We start from the raw sequence: 18,799 nt of genomic DNA, 5'->3' as shown, positions 1-18,799 counted from the left end.
TGAGGCAGGAGGATTGCCGCCAGTTGGAAGCCAGCCTGGTTTACACCTCAAGTTCCAGGATGGCAGAATTTCCAAGCAAAAAATTTCCTCAAAAAGAATTAAAAAAAAAAAAAAAGAGCTTGGACCTACAGACACCAAATTAGGGCTAGTTTGTTAGAGGAAATCGCAAGAAAACCAATGTGGTACCCGCCTGCTAGAAAAGCCTGCAACACACACATTGCATTAGCCTGTGAACTTATATCCTGAGCATAAACACCCCGCACAGACCCTACGGTTGCCTTCGGCACATCACTGAAACTCACGATGAGGGGAGCAGCTGTGCACAGTAGTCTCCAGAACCCACTGCTCTGTGCGCACAGATCGCGGGAGTGATTTTTGACTTCTACCAAAGCAATTTTATCAGAGACCCGTGCAGTAAATTTTCAGGCAGAAAAATCTGCAAAACACATGGTCGGCCTCAAAAATAGTGACAGCTCTTTACAATACAGTTCAAACTTTTTTTCCACATCTGGTATTCAAAATGGACATCTGATGATATGCAAATGTACAGAAGCGAATCATGAATCATAACAGTCCCTGACCCATCCATGTATGGTAACATTTCTGAAAATAACAACCCCTCATTTTACTATGTAGAGAGGCAGGCCTGGAACTCACCGAGATCTGCCTATCCTTCCTTTGACTGTTGGTTAAAAGGAGTGTACCATGTCAGCTTTTGATGACATTGAAGAACTGTTTCCAACCATGTCTTACTGAGGACTTGAACAGTGCTCCTGGTCGTCGGTCATGAGCCTTTCTTCTTCTTCTTCTTTTTTTTTTTTTTGCAGAAGCCCCCCCCCCCCCCCCCGAAAGCACAGACGTGATGCACACCCCAGTCACTGCCACATTGCTGACATGCTTGTGTTTGAGGTAATGGTAAGAAAGCCGTAGCATGTCAGCAGCGTCTAATTCCCTTGGTACTTTTCAAAAAATCATTTAATGGATAAATCTGTCTTTTTTTAAAAATCTCTAGGCTCTGTAAAAATGCCATTCTTCTCAAACCCAGGTTCCCATCTGAGATGGAAAAAAGCCCAGCTTCTTTGATGTAATGAAAACCTTACAATTTAGGGACCACATTTTAACTCAAAGCACTGCCCAACCCAAACAGTGGCTCACTTCTTTTGCCTTCTTCAAGCTTCCTGAATAACCAGAGAATGACTTTACATAGGAATGCAGACTATACAGGCAGATTTAGGGGTTCCCACAGTACCCAGTAACAGAGGAGCTTGGTTTTATTGTATCTGTTGACCCCTCACATTCACAGCCTCTTATGGAAGTATCATACCATTTAGCAAAAATATCCCTGTGGTTGAACCAGCAGATTTCACTGAAAATCCTTGGGATGCCCTCTGGACACAGAAGTGAGGTTCTGGAGAGACGTTTCATTAACATAGAAACAACAAACGACAGTTCAATGTACAGCTAAATTTCCCTATATTTGGAGGATATTTAAATATCTTTGGTTTTTAATTTCTTTTTAATTTGCTGATATAAAGTACTCGAATAAAAACACTGATAAATACCACTATAACTGTATTGCCTTTAACCATGTAAACTTCTGGTATTTTCCTTTCGCCACTAAAACTAGATTCCCTATCTGCTTCTTCTAAATAAATTTATTTTAAATCTGCTCATCTTTACTTACAGGCTAAATTATATATTTTAATGGTCTTTGGTATGAAAATAACGATGAGCAGTATATTGTAATATTTGACATTAAAAATGACAGCCAGGTTATCAGCACTAACAAGTATGTCTTTGGAAAATGAAGCAGTTACCAATTTGCATATCAGCTTATTTGGAGTTGAAATATGATGAAGAAATAATACCATGAGTAAGAAATGCTAACCTTCACACTTTAGTTAGAATTTCATACTTCAGACTTCAAAGAAGCTTGCTTTCGCCAAGCTGAGAGCCTTTGCTGAACATTAAATACCTTATTCCATGAGATCAAAACATTTATTTTTAGTGATAAGATTCGGTTTTTTTTCTCTCCAACAAGTAATTTCAAAAATTTGAAATACATTAATACTATAGAGTTAAAGATTTCTTTACTTGCTGAAGAAAAAAAAGCCCTACAGTTGAAATACTTTATAACATCTTCTGGTGAGGAAATCACAACGTATTTTAAACATTCTGGTGACAGTAAGGTAGTTAATGTCACTAATCTAATGAATTAACTGTAACTATCAATATAAACCCTACAGTTTAGGGTCAGAAGTTACTTGTAATTTAGTCTATTCATAGCTGTTATTAGTGAACTCAATTTAGGGTAATTATAATAGAACTTTCATTTTCTACTAGAAATTCTTTGGTAAGAGAATTATGACTGCATAAGAAGAGAATGGAAGGTTAAAAAGATGAACTAGCAAATAGTTATAAGCTAAAGGTCTACCGTAACTAAGGGCCCAGTCATCAACAAACAGCACTTTCTTCTGGGGCAGTGTCCCCTCACACCCTTTCCGACGACCCAGGCAGGGAACACAGTTCACATGTGTATGGCCCTAAGCCTGAAGCCTCACCTTTCCGCTCTGTTTGCTTTTGAAGATTGAGGAGAACAGTGATCCCCCTTGGACCTCTCCATTTCAGATACTGATAGAAGTTGGCCCACAGACTTCTACTGAACCAAACACCACCATACCCTGTCAATGCACCCGCCCATGCGTCATGAGCTCAAGAGAAACAAAAAACAAACAAACAAACAACAAAAAACAACAACAACAGAAAAACTCCCTGAGTACAGGAAAGAACACTAACACTGGAATAACTTTAAAGAGGAGGTAGTATAAACAGGAGCACGCAGGCAGGGGAGGCCGGTTTTCTTGCCTCCCATTGTTCACCGAAAGCTCTGTTTTTTCTTTCTTTTCTTTTTCTCGTTCCCCCCATGTTGCCGAAAAGCCCACAACACAAGGAAAGGGACAGAACTGTGCTCAGAGGCGGCAGCTGGCACATCCTGTGGGTCAGGTTCTAAGCGCGTCCAATTTGGCACAAAACTTAGAATCACAATGAGAAAACCATGGTAGTAGAGTGGGTCGAGACAGACGACCCCGGGATGATTATCCAGCCGCTCCCTTGACTTTAGGACACCTTTGGGCAGGACCTGTCCCATCTGTAGAGAGAAGGTTTCAAGGGAAAAAACCCACCGAGGGTCCTTCCTTTAAAATGCAACTCAAAAACCATTTCCAAAAAAACTGGGGGGTGGACCCACGGTTTTGAAAAGCTGAGGACATGCCTCTCTTCTGTGGCTCTCATTTTTTGTCCCCCCATGCGGCTCAGCCTCTAGGTTGTTGTCTCAGGACTGAGAGGGCCCTCCCTGCTCTAAGGGGCTGAGTAACCAGCTTGCTGAATTCAAACCAGGCAGAGGATGCACTCACTCCTGGAGTTAGTGGGGCAGTAAGCTCAGCCACTGGGGTGGTGGGGTACAATCCTACACACTTCAAAAGGAGAACATCGCCAACGAGGTGCCAGGTAGCAAAAGAGCTAACGGTAAGACCCAAGCTTTGTTAAGGCAAATTTTTGGTACCCTTTTTCCTAAACATCTTCATGAATATTAAAAAGGTATAAGGCAAAACTTTTCACAATCTCTACTGGAAGGCACTGCTGTTGGGAAAACCACAAGTTCATCTTATAGTCTACCGCCTCGTGGCTCTTCGTTCTTGAGACTTGACTTCATGACACGTCTTCACCATTTGAAGCCAAACTGGGATTTTAAAAAAGAAAATCTGAACCATTAAAAAAATAAAAATAAAAAAATCCACTTTCCTCCACTGTGTTTTGCAGCTAGCTCGGAAACTCGGAAGATGTCCCACCAAAGAGACAGCGCAGCCCTTGATGAGGCCAAGCGGAAGGTAGCTTTTGCAGGCTGGGCTGGGCTGGAGCAAAGTACTCCTGCCCTGGTGCTCCAATCCCAACAGCCTTGCAAGGATACGCTCCCCTATATGCTATGGAATGGTTCTCTTCTCCAAAGAGACATACTTGTTTCATCCATTCAAATAAATATAGTCCCGTATTTTCTCCTCACAGCCGGAGGTCTTAACGTTATCCAAATCACGCAGATGTCACAGTTGGAAAAGGAAAAAGAAAAAAAAAACAAAAAACCAGAGCTTCAGATCAACATTCTTCCTCATCTACCCACCGGACTCCTCAGGCACACACATCACACACACAATGGACACCGGCGTCGCTAAGAAGTCCCGCTGGCTATGCTGCAGAGAAGCCACAGCTCTTCGGAGTCCGCCAACAGCAAACTGAGGTAGCTATTCAGCAGAGGGCTCGGGCAGTCTTCCCTCCGCTCCAGTGATGTATCTTAGAACACAGTCAAGCATCCTGACCTGCCCTTTTTCACATTGTTGACAGTTGAAACATTCAAAATTCGTGCGCTTAAAAATAATTAAAAATTTTTTTTAAAGATTAAAAAAAGAAACAAAAACAAAAACCAAGAAACAGATAAGACATCAAGATTTTCACAGGCTTTGGCTCCCTGTTCATTGTCCTTCGAACAGATGCTTGTGAATCCCTGAGCATGGCTGTCTAGATGGGCAACCCCTCGGCAGCCAAGCGCAGCCCTGCAGACGGCGGCTGTGGGGCTGAGGAGTAAGTCTGCTCATCTGACAAGGGCTCGGCAGGGTCTCCATGCTTCTTCAGCACATCATCTCCATCAGCATCACCACCGGCGAGGGAATTCGAGGTGGGGGGGGTGCCGCTGATGACCGAGGACAGGTGTATCTCATCATTGGACTCATGGGAGAACCTTCCAGAATCCCCTGTCTCATGGCTGCCTTCACTGTTTGCTGAATGCTCCGTGTCAAGGGCAGCCCCAAAGGGTCTTGGGAAGCTGGTGGTCTGGCCTGGGGAGCTGGGGGAGTCCTCATCGCTGATGAGCACGGTGGTGCCTGGCTGGTAAAAGCAGACGGGCTGAGTAAATCTTCTTTGAGTCTAGGCAGAAACAGATAAGGTAGCAATGAGACAAAACACCGTCCTCGTGCATGGACCAAAGGTCTCCACTGTGAATGGACTGCTGGGGCCAGTGGTTCCCACAGGCAGCTGGGAGCATTTCTGAACTACTCTATCAACCGGAATGCTAAGGCCTTCCTTGGTGGGACTGCAGGATGGCTAAGTGGTTTAGACCACATACTGCTCTGGCAGAGAACTGGAGGTTAGTACCTACCACCTACTACAGGTGATTCACAATCATCTATAACTCCAGCTCCAGGTGACCCAACAACCCTCTTCTGGCCTCCAAGGGTGGTACTCATGTACAAATATCCACTCAGACAGGCACACACACATAATTAAAAATTAAAAATCTTGAAAACAAAATACCCCAAACTTCGTTATTGTGATACAAGCTCACGTCCCTCTCTTTTCTTACGGTCCTCAAGCCCCGCTGAAAACCACATCTCTGAGTATTGTCCCTACTGTCTTCCTGGCTGTCATTCACCGCTGCTCTCCACAGACTAGAATCAGGACAATCTCAACTGTCTTCCTGGCTGTCACTCAGCACAGCTCTCCACTGCCGGAAGAGAACCTGGTCGGCCCAATATTATTCACTTACATTCTCCCATTTTCCTGTTCCTTCCCATTATCATTTCTTATGTCATGGACAGAAAAGGATTCTCCCACAGGTGGATTACCTGTTCAACTTTCATCTTCTTGGTGTCTTGGAAAAAAAGCCACTTTTTCTTGGTGTTGTTTTTAATTATAGGACCATAGCTATTGATGATCAGATCAGTCCCTCCCTGAGGAAATACAAAGGGAAAATACCCCAGAATTAGAGATCTGAGTTCATCGCAAGAAGTACACAAAGGTTTTTAATATCTAAAGAAGACAAAGGTCTCTGGGCAGTGGTGGCACACACCTTTTCTCAGGACTCAGGAGACAGAGGAAGGTAGATCTTTGTGAGTTTGAGACAGTCTAGTCTACAGAGTGAGATCCAGGACAGTCAGGGCTACACAGAGAAACCACAAGCCTTGACAAAGACACGAAGTAGCACCCTGTGGTGACACTTCCTTGCAATATTCTGCGTCCTCAGACCATTAAGAGAAGGCCTTTAGGTATCTACGTAGATATTTATTTATTTGTTTGTTGTTTATATTTTATGTGTACAAGTGTTTTGTCTGTGTTTACGTATGTACACCATGTGCCTGAGGAGGTCAGAAGAGGGAGTCAAATCCCTTGGAAATGGAGTTACAGGTGGTTGTGAGCTACCACGTGGGAATGGAACCTGGGTCCTCTGGAAGAGCAGAAAATGCTTCTAACTTCTGAGTCATCTCTCCATATCATATCTTTCTTATTTTAAAAAATGTTCTTTGGAGGCGACAGAGATGGCTCAATGGTTCTTTGGAGGCTGTTCTTTCAGAGAACCAGGGGAAAGTTCCCAGGACCCATATGTCAGCTCATAACCATCTGTAACTCCAGTTCCAGAGGATCTCATGCTGTCTTTTGCCCTCCTTGGGCACTGGGCACATACATGATGCAGAGATATATATGCAGGCAAAACACTTGTAAATATAAAAGATTTATATAAAAGTAAATCTTAAAAAAATCTCCTTTGAGCCAGGCTGTGGTGGGGGTGCACACCTTTAATCCCAGCACTTGGGAGGCAGAGCCAGGTAGATCTCTGTGAGTTCAAGGCCAGCCTGGTCTACAGAGCAAGACCTAGGACAGGCACCAAAGCTACACAGAGAAACCCTGTCTCTAAAAAACAAAAACAAATAACAAAACAAAAACAAAAACTCCTTTGTATCTGGTGTCCTCTGAGGATCAATTCAGACAACCATCAGACTCAATGTAAAATAATTTAATAAAAGTGTTGATGCCATAAGTGCAGGGAAGCCCAAATGATACTAAACAACAGCTAATGATAGTGTATCCCAGCTCCCCATAATCCTGTCTAATGTCTGTCCGTCCCCACCTCTTCCTGTATCTTCCATCCTTTGTTCTTTCATGTGTCCTCAACTTCTCCCCGCAAACTGTGGGTGGATGGAGCATACAACTATAACTAACGGGAATATGCATACAACACATTCAACACACTTTCCTGGTAAGTTAATGCCACATGAAGAGAGCAGCATCATGTAACGAACCTTCGCATCAATGAAGCTGCTTGGCATCATGGGTACCAAGGACTCTTCATTCTCTGTCACCCTCTCCAGGTTCTTCCCCACATCACTCCCCGGGGCTCTAGAAGCACGGGCCCGGGATGACGGCTGGGTTCCATTCTGTGCCGTCTTGGAGGCAGATGACTTCCTGAAATATGGGTGAGAAAAGAAAGCCTTCTCAGCTGATAGAAGATATGGGCAAATGTACCAAATTTGGCATTTAATCAGAACTTTTTATTATTTTTTATTTTTTAGAGACAGTAAGTTGTGTATCTCAGACTGGCCTCAAGCTTGTAGAAGAGGAGGACTTTGAATTTACTTTTTTTTTTGCTTTTAAAATTTTTACATTGATTTATTTACTGAGTGTGTGTGTGTGTGTGTGTGTGTGTGTACACATGCATAAGTCCATGTGAAGGTAAGGGATCACCTTGCAGGACTTGGTTCGCTCCTACCATGTGGGTTTCAGGACTGAACTCTGGCAGTCAGGCCTGTGAGTAAGCGCACCTATACCCACTGAGCCACCCTGAACCATCCTGAAGGCCCCTTGACCTTGAACTTAGTTCTTCCGCTTCCACCTCCTGAGTGCTACCCTGAGAGGTGTGTCACCACAGCGGGCTTTCTGTAGTGCTGGCGAAGGAACCCGGGGCTTCAGGACACAGCTAAACACTCATGAGGTGAGCTAGCTCCTCGGCCCACAGATTTCCAAAATGGGCTTCTTCAGTGCCCATGTCTCAGATACCTTTGGCACATCAACACTAGTCCTTTAGCTTTACTCATTGCTGTGGTGTTTGTGATTGCCAGCTGATGGGTAACACATCTCTATTTACTTCTTTAGCCTGTGGTTCCGGCCACTTGTCCTGTACCTCTCTTGGTGACTAACACATGTCTGGTGTCACTACTTAGACATGAGATCAGAAGGAATCCTCTGGGGAAGGGACGTGCTGGGTCAAGTGTGCCATTAAAATAGACACAAAAGCAAAAGCCAGTCTCTCAAATATACTTCTCATTTTCTCAAAATGATACATACAGCAATGCAGAAACCAAATCCTCATTTAGGGATTTTTATTGGCACAGCAGTTTTTTTCCCCCCAAATGGCAGGAAAATGACCTCAGTATGAATTCAGCACATTCCAAGCTGTAAAAACCACATAACATAACACTCCTTTTATGGAGGAAAACAACCCAGTTGATTCTACAAGGCACTTGATTTCAATTCGTTTCCTGCAGCTGCTGTCATTGAAATGTTTTTTTAAGCATTACAGCATCTCTCTTTACATCCATCCATCCATACATACATACATACATTTTACATGTGTGCGCATATGGAGAGTTGTGGTGGACCCACACAATCACTTCCCACCTTACATTTGAGGCTGAATCTATCACTGAACCTAACCTAGACTGGATGTAAGGCTTTTCCTGCCTTTGCCTCTCGAAGGCTGGGATGACAGGCAGGTACCACATCCGCCTGGCATCTCTGTGAGTCCTGGGATCTTTGGTTCTCACACTTGGCACCTTACCTGAGAGCCATTCACTCCACACCCTACACTAGCATCTCTAGCAAGAGAAACAAACGCACCTGGCTTTGCTTCGGTATATCAAGATGAGAACACAGATGAGAATGCAGGTCAAGGCTATGCCAACACCTACGGCGATACCGGTCATTGACTTCTGGTCCAGATGATAATAGCCTGAATAAACTAGAGAGGGAGCACATTTATGCAATCAGAAGAGACAACCACATTCCACACATCACAGTTCAGATAGCTGCTTTTCTGTAATTTGCCTTTATCTCATAGGGAAGCTGTTGATATTACATCTAAACAGAAAAGTCATGAATTGATTTTTGCCAGTGATTACAGAAGTCAATTTACCTTCTCGTATTGAAGATCAAAACCATATTTAAACAGCATACTATTATATCAAACAACGAACACCAATCTCGAACTTTATTTATTTATTTATTTATCTATCTATTTATTTATTTATTTAATTTTATTTTCGAGATAGGGTTTCTCTATGTGATAGTCCTGGCTATCTAGGAACTATATTTGTAGACCACGCTGGGCCTTGAACTCACATAGATCCGCCTGCCTCCGCCTCTGGAGTGCTGGGACTAAAGGTGCGTGCCACCACACCTGGCCCCTTTCTGTTCTTAATTCTGACTGTCTGCTCTTCTTGCTTTCTCCCGCACCAACCACTGAGTAAAGCTCCAGAGTTCCTAGCGTGTACTCAGCAGGTAGCTTCTCTACTTAAAGCTGCTCTCCTATTTCTCCACAGAAAAGCAGAGTGAGGTGTCCAGTCCTGGACCCCAGGGGGCACTGGCTCCCTTTGGACAGGGTGGACATTCAGAGTCCTGAGTGGGTGGCTGTTTAGCCACATTTCCCCCTCCCAACTGTTTTTCTGGGTAAAAACTGTCTGGGAGAGCTGTTTTTCTTAACGAAAGCCAGGTTCCTCCCAGCCTTGCTACCACAACCACCTCTGCTGTGGTTTCCTCAGAACCTCCCAGGACGCTCACGCCCACCAGCATGTGGCTCATCCAGCCAGCACAGCTGGGAAGCAACTGGGAGCTGAAAGTTCATTTTGAGGTGATTTTCCCTCTGCCTTCTAGGACCACAGAAGAGAGCCATGCAGCCCGGAAAACCCAGAACCCCACCAGGAACAATTCAGCAAACCAAGCCTGGAGTTTGGGGTGTGGTAACTGTGGGAGCTGAAGTCAGGTGTTAGGGAATGAAAACCCAGCGACTGTGGCAGCATCCAGACCTTTGGCATCAGAAGAATCCAAACGCTTGGGTCTCTGGTTTGATTCTGAGGTGTCTTTGGGCAGGACAACCAGCTCCACGGAGTTGGAAAAGGGCCCTTCTCCCACCTCGTTGGATGCAGATATCTTGACGATGTACACGTTCCCCGCCACCAGGTTTTCCAGGAGAGCCATGGTGATTGCCCCTAGAAACATACAAATTAAGTAAACTTTTACAGCCATACTAACATGGACCTACATTTAGGAAGTATTTTCTTTTCTTTTCTTTCTTTCTTTTTTGTTTTTTGTTTGTTTGTTTTTGTTTTGTTTTGTTTTGGTTTGGTTTTTCGAGACAGGGTTTCTCTGTGTAGCTTTGGAGCCTTTCCTGGAACTCACTTGGTAGCCCAGGCTGGCCTCTAACTCATACAGATCCGCCTGCCTCTGCCTCCCGAGTGCTGGCCCGGCAAGAAGTATTTTTCTAAGGACAAAATTTTAAAACAATGTTATTTTTTCTAGGGGTCTGGAGAGATGGTGGCTCAGTCATTAAGAATGTCTGCTGCTCTTGCAAAAGACCTGAGTTCAATTCCCAGCACCCACATCATGCAGCTTACAACCACCTGTAACTCCAGCTCCAAGGGGTCTAACGCCCCCTTCTAGGCTCCACAGTCACCCACACACACGTGGCATGCACACAAACATAAATAAAAGAAGTAATTCTTTAAAAATAAATCTTTCTACTAATTGGAAAACAGATTTAAATATAGATACATTGATAATTCCATTGTTGACATTTTAATTATTTGTACATGTGTTCAAATGTATGAACACAGATTTTTCTGTTTGTTTGCTTTTTCAAAAACACTATTTTTTTGGTTTGGTATGGTGCTGGGATTGAACTCAGGTCCTTGTGCATGCTAGGCAAGCACCCTACTATCAAGCTACATCCACACCCCCGAATACATATTCACCTCGTGCACTTTCATAGCTTAATGTTTTCACTTAACATTATACTATGCATATATAGACACCCCATAAAGACCTCTAGAATGGTATTTTAGGTGGAGTTTTGTTTTGTTTTTTTAATTTGTTGTATGCATGTAAGTATTTATTTATTTATTTTCGCCCCAAGACAGGGTTTCTCTGTGTAGCTTTGGAGCCTGTCCTAGAACTCACTCTGTAGCCCAGGCTGGCCTGGAACTCACAGAGATCCACTTGCCTCTGCCTCCCGAGTGCCGGGATTAAAGGATTGTTTTATTTTTAATGATGTTTCCGTGCATTTGAATGTGGTACCCACAGATGCCAGAAGGGGCATCTGACCCTCCAGACCCAGAGATAAAGGCAGTTGTGAGCAGCCCTAATTCAGGTTCTGGACACTGAACTTGGGTCTTCTGAAGAGCAGCGTATTTTCTTAATCACTCTCCAGCTTCTTAGAAGGAATTCTTTAAACACAGCATATAGTTTTGTTTGAGTTAATATGAACATTTTAAATGTATGTAAGTTTATTTTATACTGTTTATTTATATTATATATGCCTATATAATGTTTTACTTCTTATAGACACATGACATTTAAAACATTTAATTATGGCCATTTCAATGCTTACAGAAAGAATGGTACACATAATGAGGCTAGGTCAACAGTTATAACTAGACTTTAAAAAGCCAGTGTAAGAAAGAAATTCCGATGTAAGACCAATCTTTCTTTCTTAATTGTATTTGTTTAACTACCTGGGGGTTACCTGTTTTAGATGACCCTGTTCTTCCTTCTTAAACAAGAACAGGGGCTGGAGAAACAGCTCAGCAGTTAAGAGTATGTACTGCTCCTGCAGAGGACCTAAGTTAAATCCCCAGCACCCATGGTAAATGGCTCATAACCGCTTATAACTCCAGCTCCTCGGGACCAGAGCCTCTGGTCTCTGCAGGCACCTGCACTCACAAGCACATATCCCACAAAGACACACGTGTACACACATAATAACTAAAGATAATTTTAGCTGGGCATAGTGGTGCAGGCCTCTAGCAGGCAGATCTATGTGAGATCGAGGCCAGCCTGGTCTATAATGCCAGTTCTAGGACAACCAGAGTTACTCAGAGAAACCATCTCAAAAACAAAAGCAAACAAAAATTAAAAAAGAAATGGGGCTAGAGAGCTGGCTCAGTGATTAAGAGCACCGGCTGCTCTGCCAGAGGACCTGAGTTCAATTCCCAGCACCCACATGGCAGCTTACAACTGTCTGTAACTCCAATTCCAGGGGATCCAATGCCTTTTTGGCCTCCACAGAGAGGCACCAGGCATGCAAGTGGTATACAAACATATGTGCAGGCAAAAATAACCACACACATAAAAATAAAATATTTTTAAAAATTAAATAATAAAAAATAAATATTTAAATGAGAAAGAACACAATTATCTTCCAAATGTTGAATGAATCTTTCAGCAGCCGATTATCATGTTTAAAACAAAACAAAACAAAAACAAAAAACCCCACACAGAACCACAGAGGCTGACTGACCCCTCACAGGTTAACTCTTCTTAGAACATTTTATTGCATTTCTGTTGCGTGTGTGGTGTATGCAGTTGTGTGCACACTGGCATGCACACGGGGCTCTGAGGACAGCTTGTGGCTGTCAGTTCTTGGTCCACCAGGTGGGTCCCAGGGACTGAACTCAGGTCTTCCGGTTGCTGGCAAGTGCTCTTACCCACTGAACCACCTCCTCAACCCCACGTTAACCTGCAAGGTGACCAAGTCATGGCCGGCAAGATGGCTCAGTGGTTAGAAATGCTTGCCACTGAGGCTGAGAGGCTGGCTTTGATCCCTGGGATCCACAAATGATAGAAGAACTCACTCCCTACAGGTTGTCCCCTGATATCCACTGTGGCAAGTACACATCCCTACCCCCACCCCATGCACACACAAAATAAATAAAAATGCTTTAAAAAGATGCCCAGGCTTATCTATCTAAGATCTGCTTCTCTCCAAAGGCAACCATCACTGGAATTCACAGATGTTTGGCATCTGTAGGTGTTTTTTCCTGTGATGGCCACTGAGGATTCCTGTTGGAACCTTTCTGTTTATCTCTGCATGTAGAGTATTTATTTCCCATGTAGAGTATTTATTTCCCATTAGGAAAGTCAGCCACAAAGCTGTCACTACGCTGCCCAGCACCCAGGGACACCTAGCTTTCCTGGTGTGGGGAGGGAGCGTTCTCTTTTCCCCCTGATATAAAGGGACCTTCAAGAGCTTCAGAAAGCTTACAAGGGCTTACTGCAGTTAACTGCAAAGCCAGGGCGGGCTTTTCCGGAGCACGTACTAGGGAGCACGTACCTCGTAAGGGAGGGAGGTGTGGGCAATCCTATAACTGAGGCCCTGACACAGAGGCCACTCTGCAGGTCACACACTGGAGGTGGCCCGGCCATCAGTGGCAGTGTCAGGAGCCCAGAGGACTTGTTTTCATGGTCTCTGGTTTCAACTTGGCCTGAAGAGAGTGTGAGTTACTTGAATAACCCAACTGCTAAATAAACACAAGAAACCCTATTTAGAAGCAGGGAGAGTCTGTACTGTGTACCTTGGATGCAGGCAGAGGCACTACAAAACAAAGATGTACCCTCACAAGTTAAAATTAGCTGGAGGGCCATTCCAATTTCTTCACAAGTAGAAGATGAAAATAATGTTCCCGCTCTATCATTAAATACGTTTAATTTTTGAAAATGCTTGGCAAAATCTTACCACTAGCAATAGCCAATTTTTTATTTAATTAAAAAAAATGTATTGACCAGACAGTGGTAGTGCACACCTTTAATCCCAACACTCGGGAGGTAGAGGCAGGTGGTTCTTTGTGAGTTCAAAGCCAGCCTGGTCTACAGAGCAAATTCCAGGATAGCCAGGGCTATGCACAGATAAACCCTGTCTCGGAAAAAAAAAGTTTTATTTTATGAGACAAAGCCTCATGAACCCCAGGTTAGCCTCAAACTCACTATGTAGACAAGGATGACCTTGAGCTGATCCTCCTGCCGCCACATCCCAAGTCCTGAGATACAGGCATGCGATACCATGACCAGTTTCATCCAGGCTAGGGATTAAACCCAGGGCTTCATGCATGCCAGGCAAGCATCCTAGAGGCTGAGCTACACCCCCAGCCCAATTAATTCAAGTTTTTGTAAGTGAATCAGCACTATATGTAAACACATTCTTTCCGTTCATCAAAAATGATTTCAGGGACTGGAGAGATGGCTCAGAGGTTAAGAGCACTGGCTGCTCTTCCAAAGGTCCTGAGTTCAATTCCCAGCACCCACATGGTGGCTCACAACCATCTGTAATGAGATCTGGTGCCCTCTTCTGTCATGCAAGCATATATGTAGGCAGAACACTGTACACATAATAAATAAATAAATCTTTAAAAAAAAAATGATTTCAGGCCGGGCGGTGGTGGTGCATGCCTTTAATCCCAGCACTCGGAAGGCAGAGCAAGGCGGATCTCTGTGAGTTTGAGGCCAGCCTGGTCTACAGAGTGAGATCCAGGACAGGCTCCAAAGCTACACAGAGAAACCCTGTCTCGAAAAATCAGAAAAAGAAAAAGGAGAGAAAAAAAGATTATCAGCTAGGCAGTGGTGGTGCACACCAATACTAGGGGTGGAGGTCGAGGGGGAGGAGAGGAAGACAGATCTCCAATTTTAAGGCCAGTCTGGTCTACAGAGCAAGTTCCAGGACAGCCAGGGCTACATAGAGAAACACTGTTTCAAAAAATGGAAAGGAAGAAAAACAAACCTATCAGATATGACAGAATGCTTATTTCCTCATCTTTTCCTACATCCTTACCTCTAAACTGCTGTGTTCAGATACAAAAGAGGTTTCCATTTTAACGCTCTCTACTCTGAGCTGCGCTCCTTGCTTTTTAAGTAATTGTAGGTTGACTTTTTATATTTTTCTCTCTCAAAACCAGGACTCCATTGCTTTTTCTTGTGTTATTTACTTGTTCTTTCTGAGCTACAGCATTAACTATAAAGAAACCTCTCTACATTTAACAAACGACAGAAGCTTTTCACAGGACTGTTCCTGAAAATCTCACCGAACGGAGCACGGATCATGTTTTCCTGCACACAATTATGTAGTTAGGAAGGGCTGTAGAGATGTAAAAGCCTGCAATTATTGTCCGCGTCTCCATGGAGCCAGAAATGAGGTAAGATATTCATTTCTGAGCTCTTTCCCAAACTCCCAAATGGGTCAATTTGAAAATAGGCAGAGGAAATGATCGTTTCCTTTTAGGAAGGTAAGAACAAAGTATTCAAAGCTCCGTGCTCAAGCGGCTCCTTATTAATATTTATGGCGCCTTATTAAATCAGATTTGTCATCTGGTCAAGCGTTGTGTCAATAAACCATCTTGGAAATGAGAGACTGAACCTGAACTGCAGTGTCTGTGTGTGTGGTGGGGGAGATGGTTAAAAACGCTGCTCTTCTAGAGGACCCAAGTTGAGCTCCCAGCACCCATGTCCGCAGCTCACAACTGTCACTCCAGCTCCGGGGACTCAGCATTCTCCCCCAGCCTCTGCAGGCACTGCACACACGTGGTACAGACCAATAAAGGCAAAAATAAATCTAAAACAAGACACATGTGGGGCCCCAAACAGGGCAAAGAGCTTAAAGGTGTTGGCTGCCAAGTATGACAAACCACGTCCGATCCCCCAAACCCCACAGAGTGGAGAGAACCAACCCCTCCGTGTTGTGCCCTGTCCTCCTTAACCACCCCTGCCGCCACCCCCCCCCCCACACGTGTTTATTTTTATTTTCAAAGAACATAAGCTTGACTATTGATACTCAAGAGCCCTCTGGGTTTCCACCCATTCACACCCCCAGGCACCCCTAATTGTCCCGCTCCAGGCTTGGCGTGTGACTGGCCAAGGTTGGTGTCACATTTTTTTCCAAAGGTTTATCTTTCCTTCCAGACTTTAAAGCCCCCTCCCCACTGTTCCGAGACTCCTCACCCCTCTCAGAATCGAGATGCATGGAATCAATAAGAAAACACAACAATTGCTTGGCGCTCTAGAGGGGCCTGCGAAACTGCAAGACGTGGACAAACACAATGGCACCTAACCGTCAGTACCTTCAACCGCCTCAGAAGCCAGGCACCACTTAGCGGGGCTCGTGAGGACAGAAACCATGGATCTCCAGCCATCGGTCTGCAGCTTCCAGGGCCGGAGAGAGGGCTCCGCAGTTAAGGGCACAAGCTGCCCTTGCAGAGGACCCAGGTTCACTTCCCAGCACCTACGGGATGGCTCAAAAGACCTAGTCTAAGAAAGTGATGTCCTCTTCTAGCCTATGTGAGGAACTGCATTCATATGCACAAACGCACAGTCACACATAATTAAAGATAAATTTTAAATCTTTTAAAAAAAGGAAAATTCTCCAGCCGGTGGTGATGCATACCATTAATCCCAGCACTCGGGAGGCAGAGGCAGGTGGATCTCTATGGGTTTGAGGCCAGCCTGGTCTACAGAGTGAGTTCCAGGACAGCCAGGGCTACACAGAGAAACATTGTCTTGAAAAACCAAAACCAAACACACACACACAAAAAGAGGGAAAAATGTATTACAATCCTTAAGTTTTTTTTTTTTTTCTTTTTATTCCAGGAGATAGGCTGGGGCTTGCTATACGATTGGAATTTTTTCATCTCAAAAGTGCCAGGATTACAGATATGGACCACCACTCCGGACTTCTTAAACTTGTAGTTGCTCGACAAACCCAGCTTTTCCCAGCATGTGTGGATTAAGGACATGCCAGAATAACACTTTAGATTCCCCACCTAAACTCTGCCATATGGAACATGTCCAAATGGGAGCCTGAAGATTTTTAAAAAGAATGTAATGTTAAATGCACACAGTGAGAATATTAAGAATTTGGTAATTTGGTATTCCTCAGCTAAAAACAGACTAACTTTTAAGAATCTTAAAACAGGGGGCGGGAGGATGGCCTGCAGTCATAAATGCTGTATACATAATAAATAAATAAATCCTTAAAAAAAGAATCTTAAACAGTGTTCTCAAGTCCTAATCAGGTTTTCTCTGTACTTAAAAACAAAAAACAAACAAACAAACAAACAAACAAACAAAAAACCTGGGGCCAGCAAGATGGCTCAGAAGGCAAAGGGCTTGCTGAGCAACCCTGACAACCCAAGTCTGATCCCTGGAACCTATGCCAAAGGCTGGATGTGGCGGCACACATCTGTAATCCCAGCACTCCTATGGTGAGATGCGGGGAGAGAACTGACCATAAGCTCTTGGGTCAGCGATCTGGGAGCATGCAGACACAGAAACAAGTGAGAGAGATGCTGCCTGAACAAGGTGGGAGGCAAGGACCAAGCCTGAACGCTGTTCTCTGACCACCCCACATGCACTGAGACACGTGCATGCTCACACATATACAGTTAATTAATTAACTGAATTGATAGATGGTTTCCATTGCTCTTCAAACCAAAAGCTTCAGTAATCTGTTACTTTCTACGTAAGAACGTGAACTCAATGCGAGCTCCGTATCACTTCCTTGGTGTCCGTCCCAGTGACACTGGTAACTTCTGGTCACCGTCCTTGACGATCGCTCCTCACACTCACCTTCTCGGTGGAGGACCTGCCACTCGCCCGCAATCCAGGCCTTCCTGGAAGCATACAAGATGGTGTAGCGGGTCACAACTGTCTCTGGGCCATCCGGGGGTTTCCAGGAAACAAGGGCAGTGTCGTCCTCGATCAGGGTCACCTTCACGCCCACCGGGGGGCCTGTGGGTGCTGTGGGGACATGAGAATGACACTGTATGAGCGGAATCAGAGGGGTTAGGAGCATACCAGTGCTGGCTGACAGACAGGGAACCACGGATGAGTCTGCACCACCAGAAACTATTGTGAGAAATCTGAGCATCACAGCTTTTGAGGTCCGTTGTAATAACAGGAAACAGCTGAGGCTGGCCTTCAATACCTGACCCTTCCGCTTCCACCTCCTGAGAGCTGGAACAGGAAGACACCACCATACCTGGTTTACGGGGTGCTGGTTCACCTGAGGGCTTTGTGCATGCAAGGTAATTGACCCAGCACCCTCCCCACTGAGCTGCTTCCCCAATCTTAATTTCACTTTCCCGTTTAAACCAGTTTTAAAAAACCATAAAGAAGAGGGTAGGGCTGGAGAGATGGCTCAGAGGTTAAGAGCACTGGCTGCTCTTCCAGAGGTCCTGAGTTCAATTCCCAACAACCACGTGGTGGCTCACAACCATCTGTAATGAGATCTGGTGCCCTCTTCTGGCATGTAGGCAGAATACTCTATAAATAAATAAATATTTTAAAAAAGGAAAAAAGAGGGTAGACTCTAGATGGAAATGTCCGGTATCTAAGGGACAGGATTTTCAGGACTTCTGAAATATTATTGTTAAAGTACCAGTTAGAATGGCTATGGCAGCAGGGTACTTGCCAAGCGTGAGGCCACAGCAACACTTCCTAGCTCAGAGAGGGAAGGGGAGGGGGGAGTACAGTGTATTTCGTCATCTGTTCACCAGAATCCAAATTGTAGCTCCTTCTAAACTGTTTAGAACAATACCCAGATCCAGAAGGCTTGAAGCAAATATTCCCGAGACTAAAGCGTTCAGCTGTTTTCCTAAGACACGGAGAACCAGCGTGTTTACAGAACAGACTCAAATAAGAATTTCTGTGTGTGAACATCAGTGAAATCATGCAACATCAGCTGACTCCATGTTTAACAAGAGCTTAGAGTATGAAGAGATGGGCTCTGGTGCTGTTTTTATGGGAGGTCATCAAAACCCCTAGGGACACAAAACACTGCAGCTAGAGACACAGGTGTCACAGCTGGTGCCCAGCCAGCTAGTCACAGGGCACTGGGCACAGCACCAGGCTGCCGCTTATAGGAAAATGGGGTCTGAGGGGGGCT

The 18,799-nt window shown here is 44.5% G+C and overlaps 1 protein-coding gene across 1 annotated transcript in view; it reads right to left on the bottom strand.

The window, feature by feature from the left end:
• Positions 1 to 860: 860 nt before the first annotated feature.
• Prtg (protogenin) overlaps positions 861 to 18,799 on the bottom strand; it is a 20,942-nt gene continuing 3,003 nt past the window's right edge. Inside the window, exons 5-10 of the mRNA XM_036193625.1 lie at positions 17,482 to 17,652; positions 9,903 to 10,085; positions 8,719 to 8,839; positions 7,125 to 7,287; positions 5,673 to 5,777; positions 861 to 4,974 (exon numbers count right to left, since the gene is read on the bottom strand). Coding sequence (XP_036049518.1) covers positions 4,570 to 4,974; positions 5,673 to 5,777; positions 7,125 to 7,287; positions 8,719 to 8,839; positions 9,903 to 10,085; positions 17,482 to 17,652 — 1,148 coding nt within the window. The 3' untranslated portion in view covers positions 861 to 4,569. The remainder of the gene's footprint in view (positions 4,975 to 5,672; positions 5,778 to 7,124; positions 7,288 to 8,718; positions 8,840 to 9,902; positions 10,086 to 17,481; positions 17,653 to 18,799) is intronic.

This window comes from Onychomys torridus, chromosome 7 (genome assembly GCF_903995425.1).
Source record: "Onychomys torridus chromosome 7, mOncTor1.1, whole genome shotgun sequence".
In the NCBI taxonomy this organism is placed as follows: Eukaryota; Metazoa; Chordata; class Mammalia; order Rodentia; family Cricetidae; genus Onychomys; species Onychomys torridus.
Note: the sequence above shows the minus strand (reverse complement) of the source record. Positions and strands in the feature narration are given on the sequence as shown.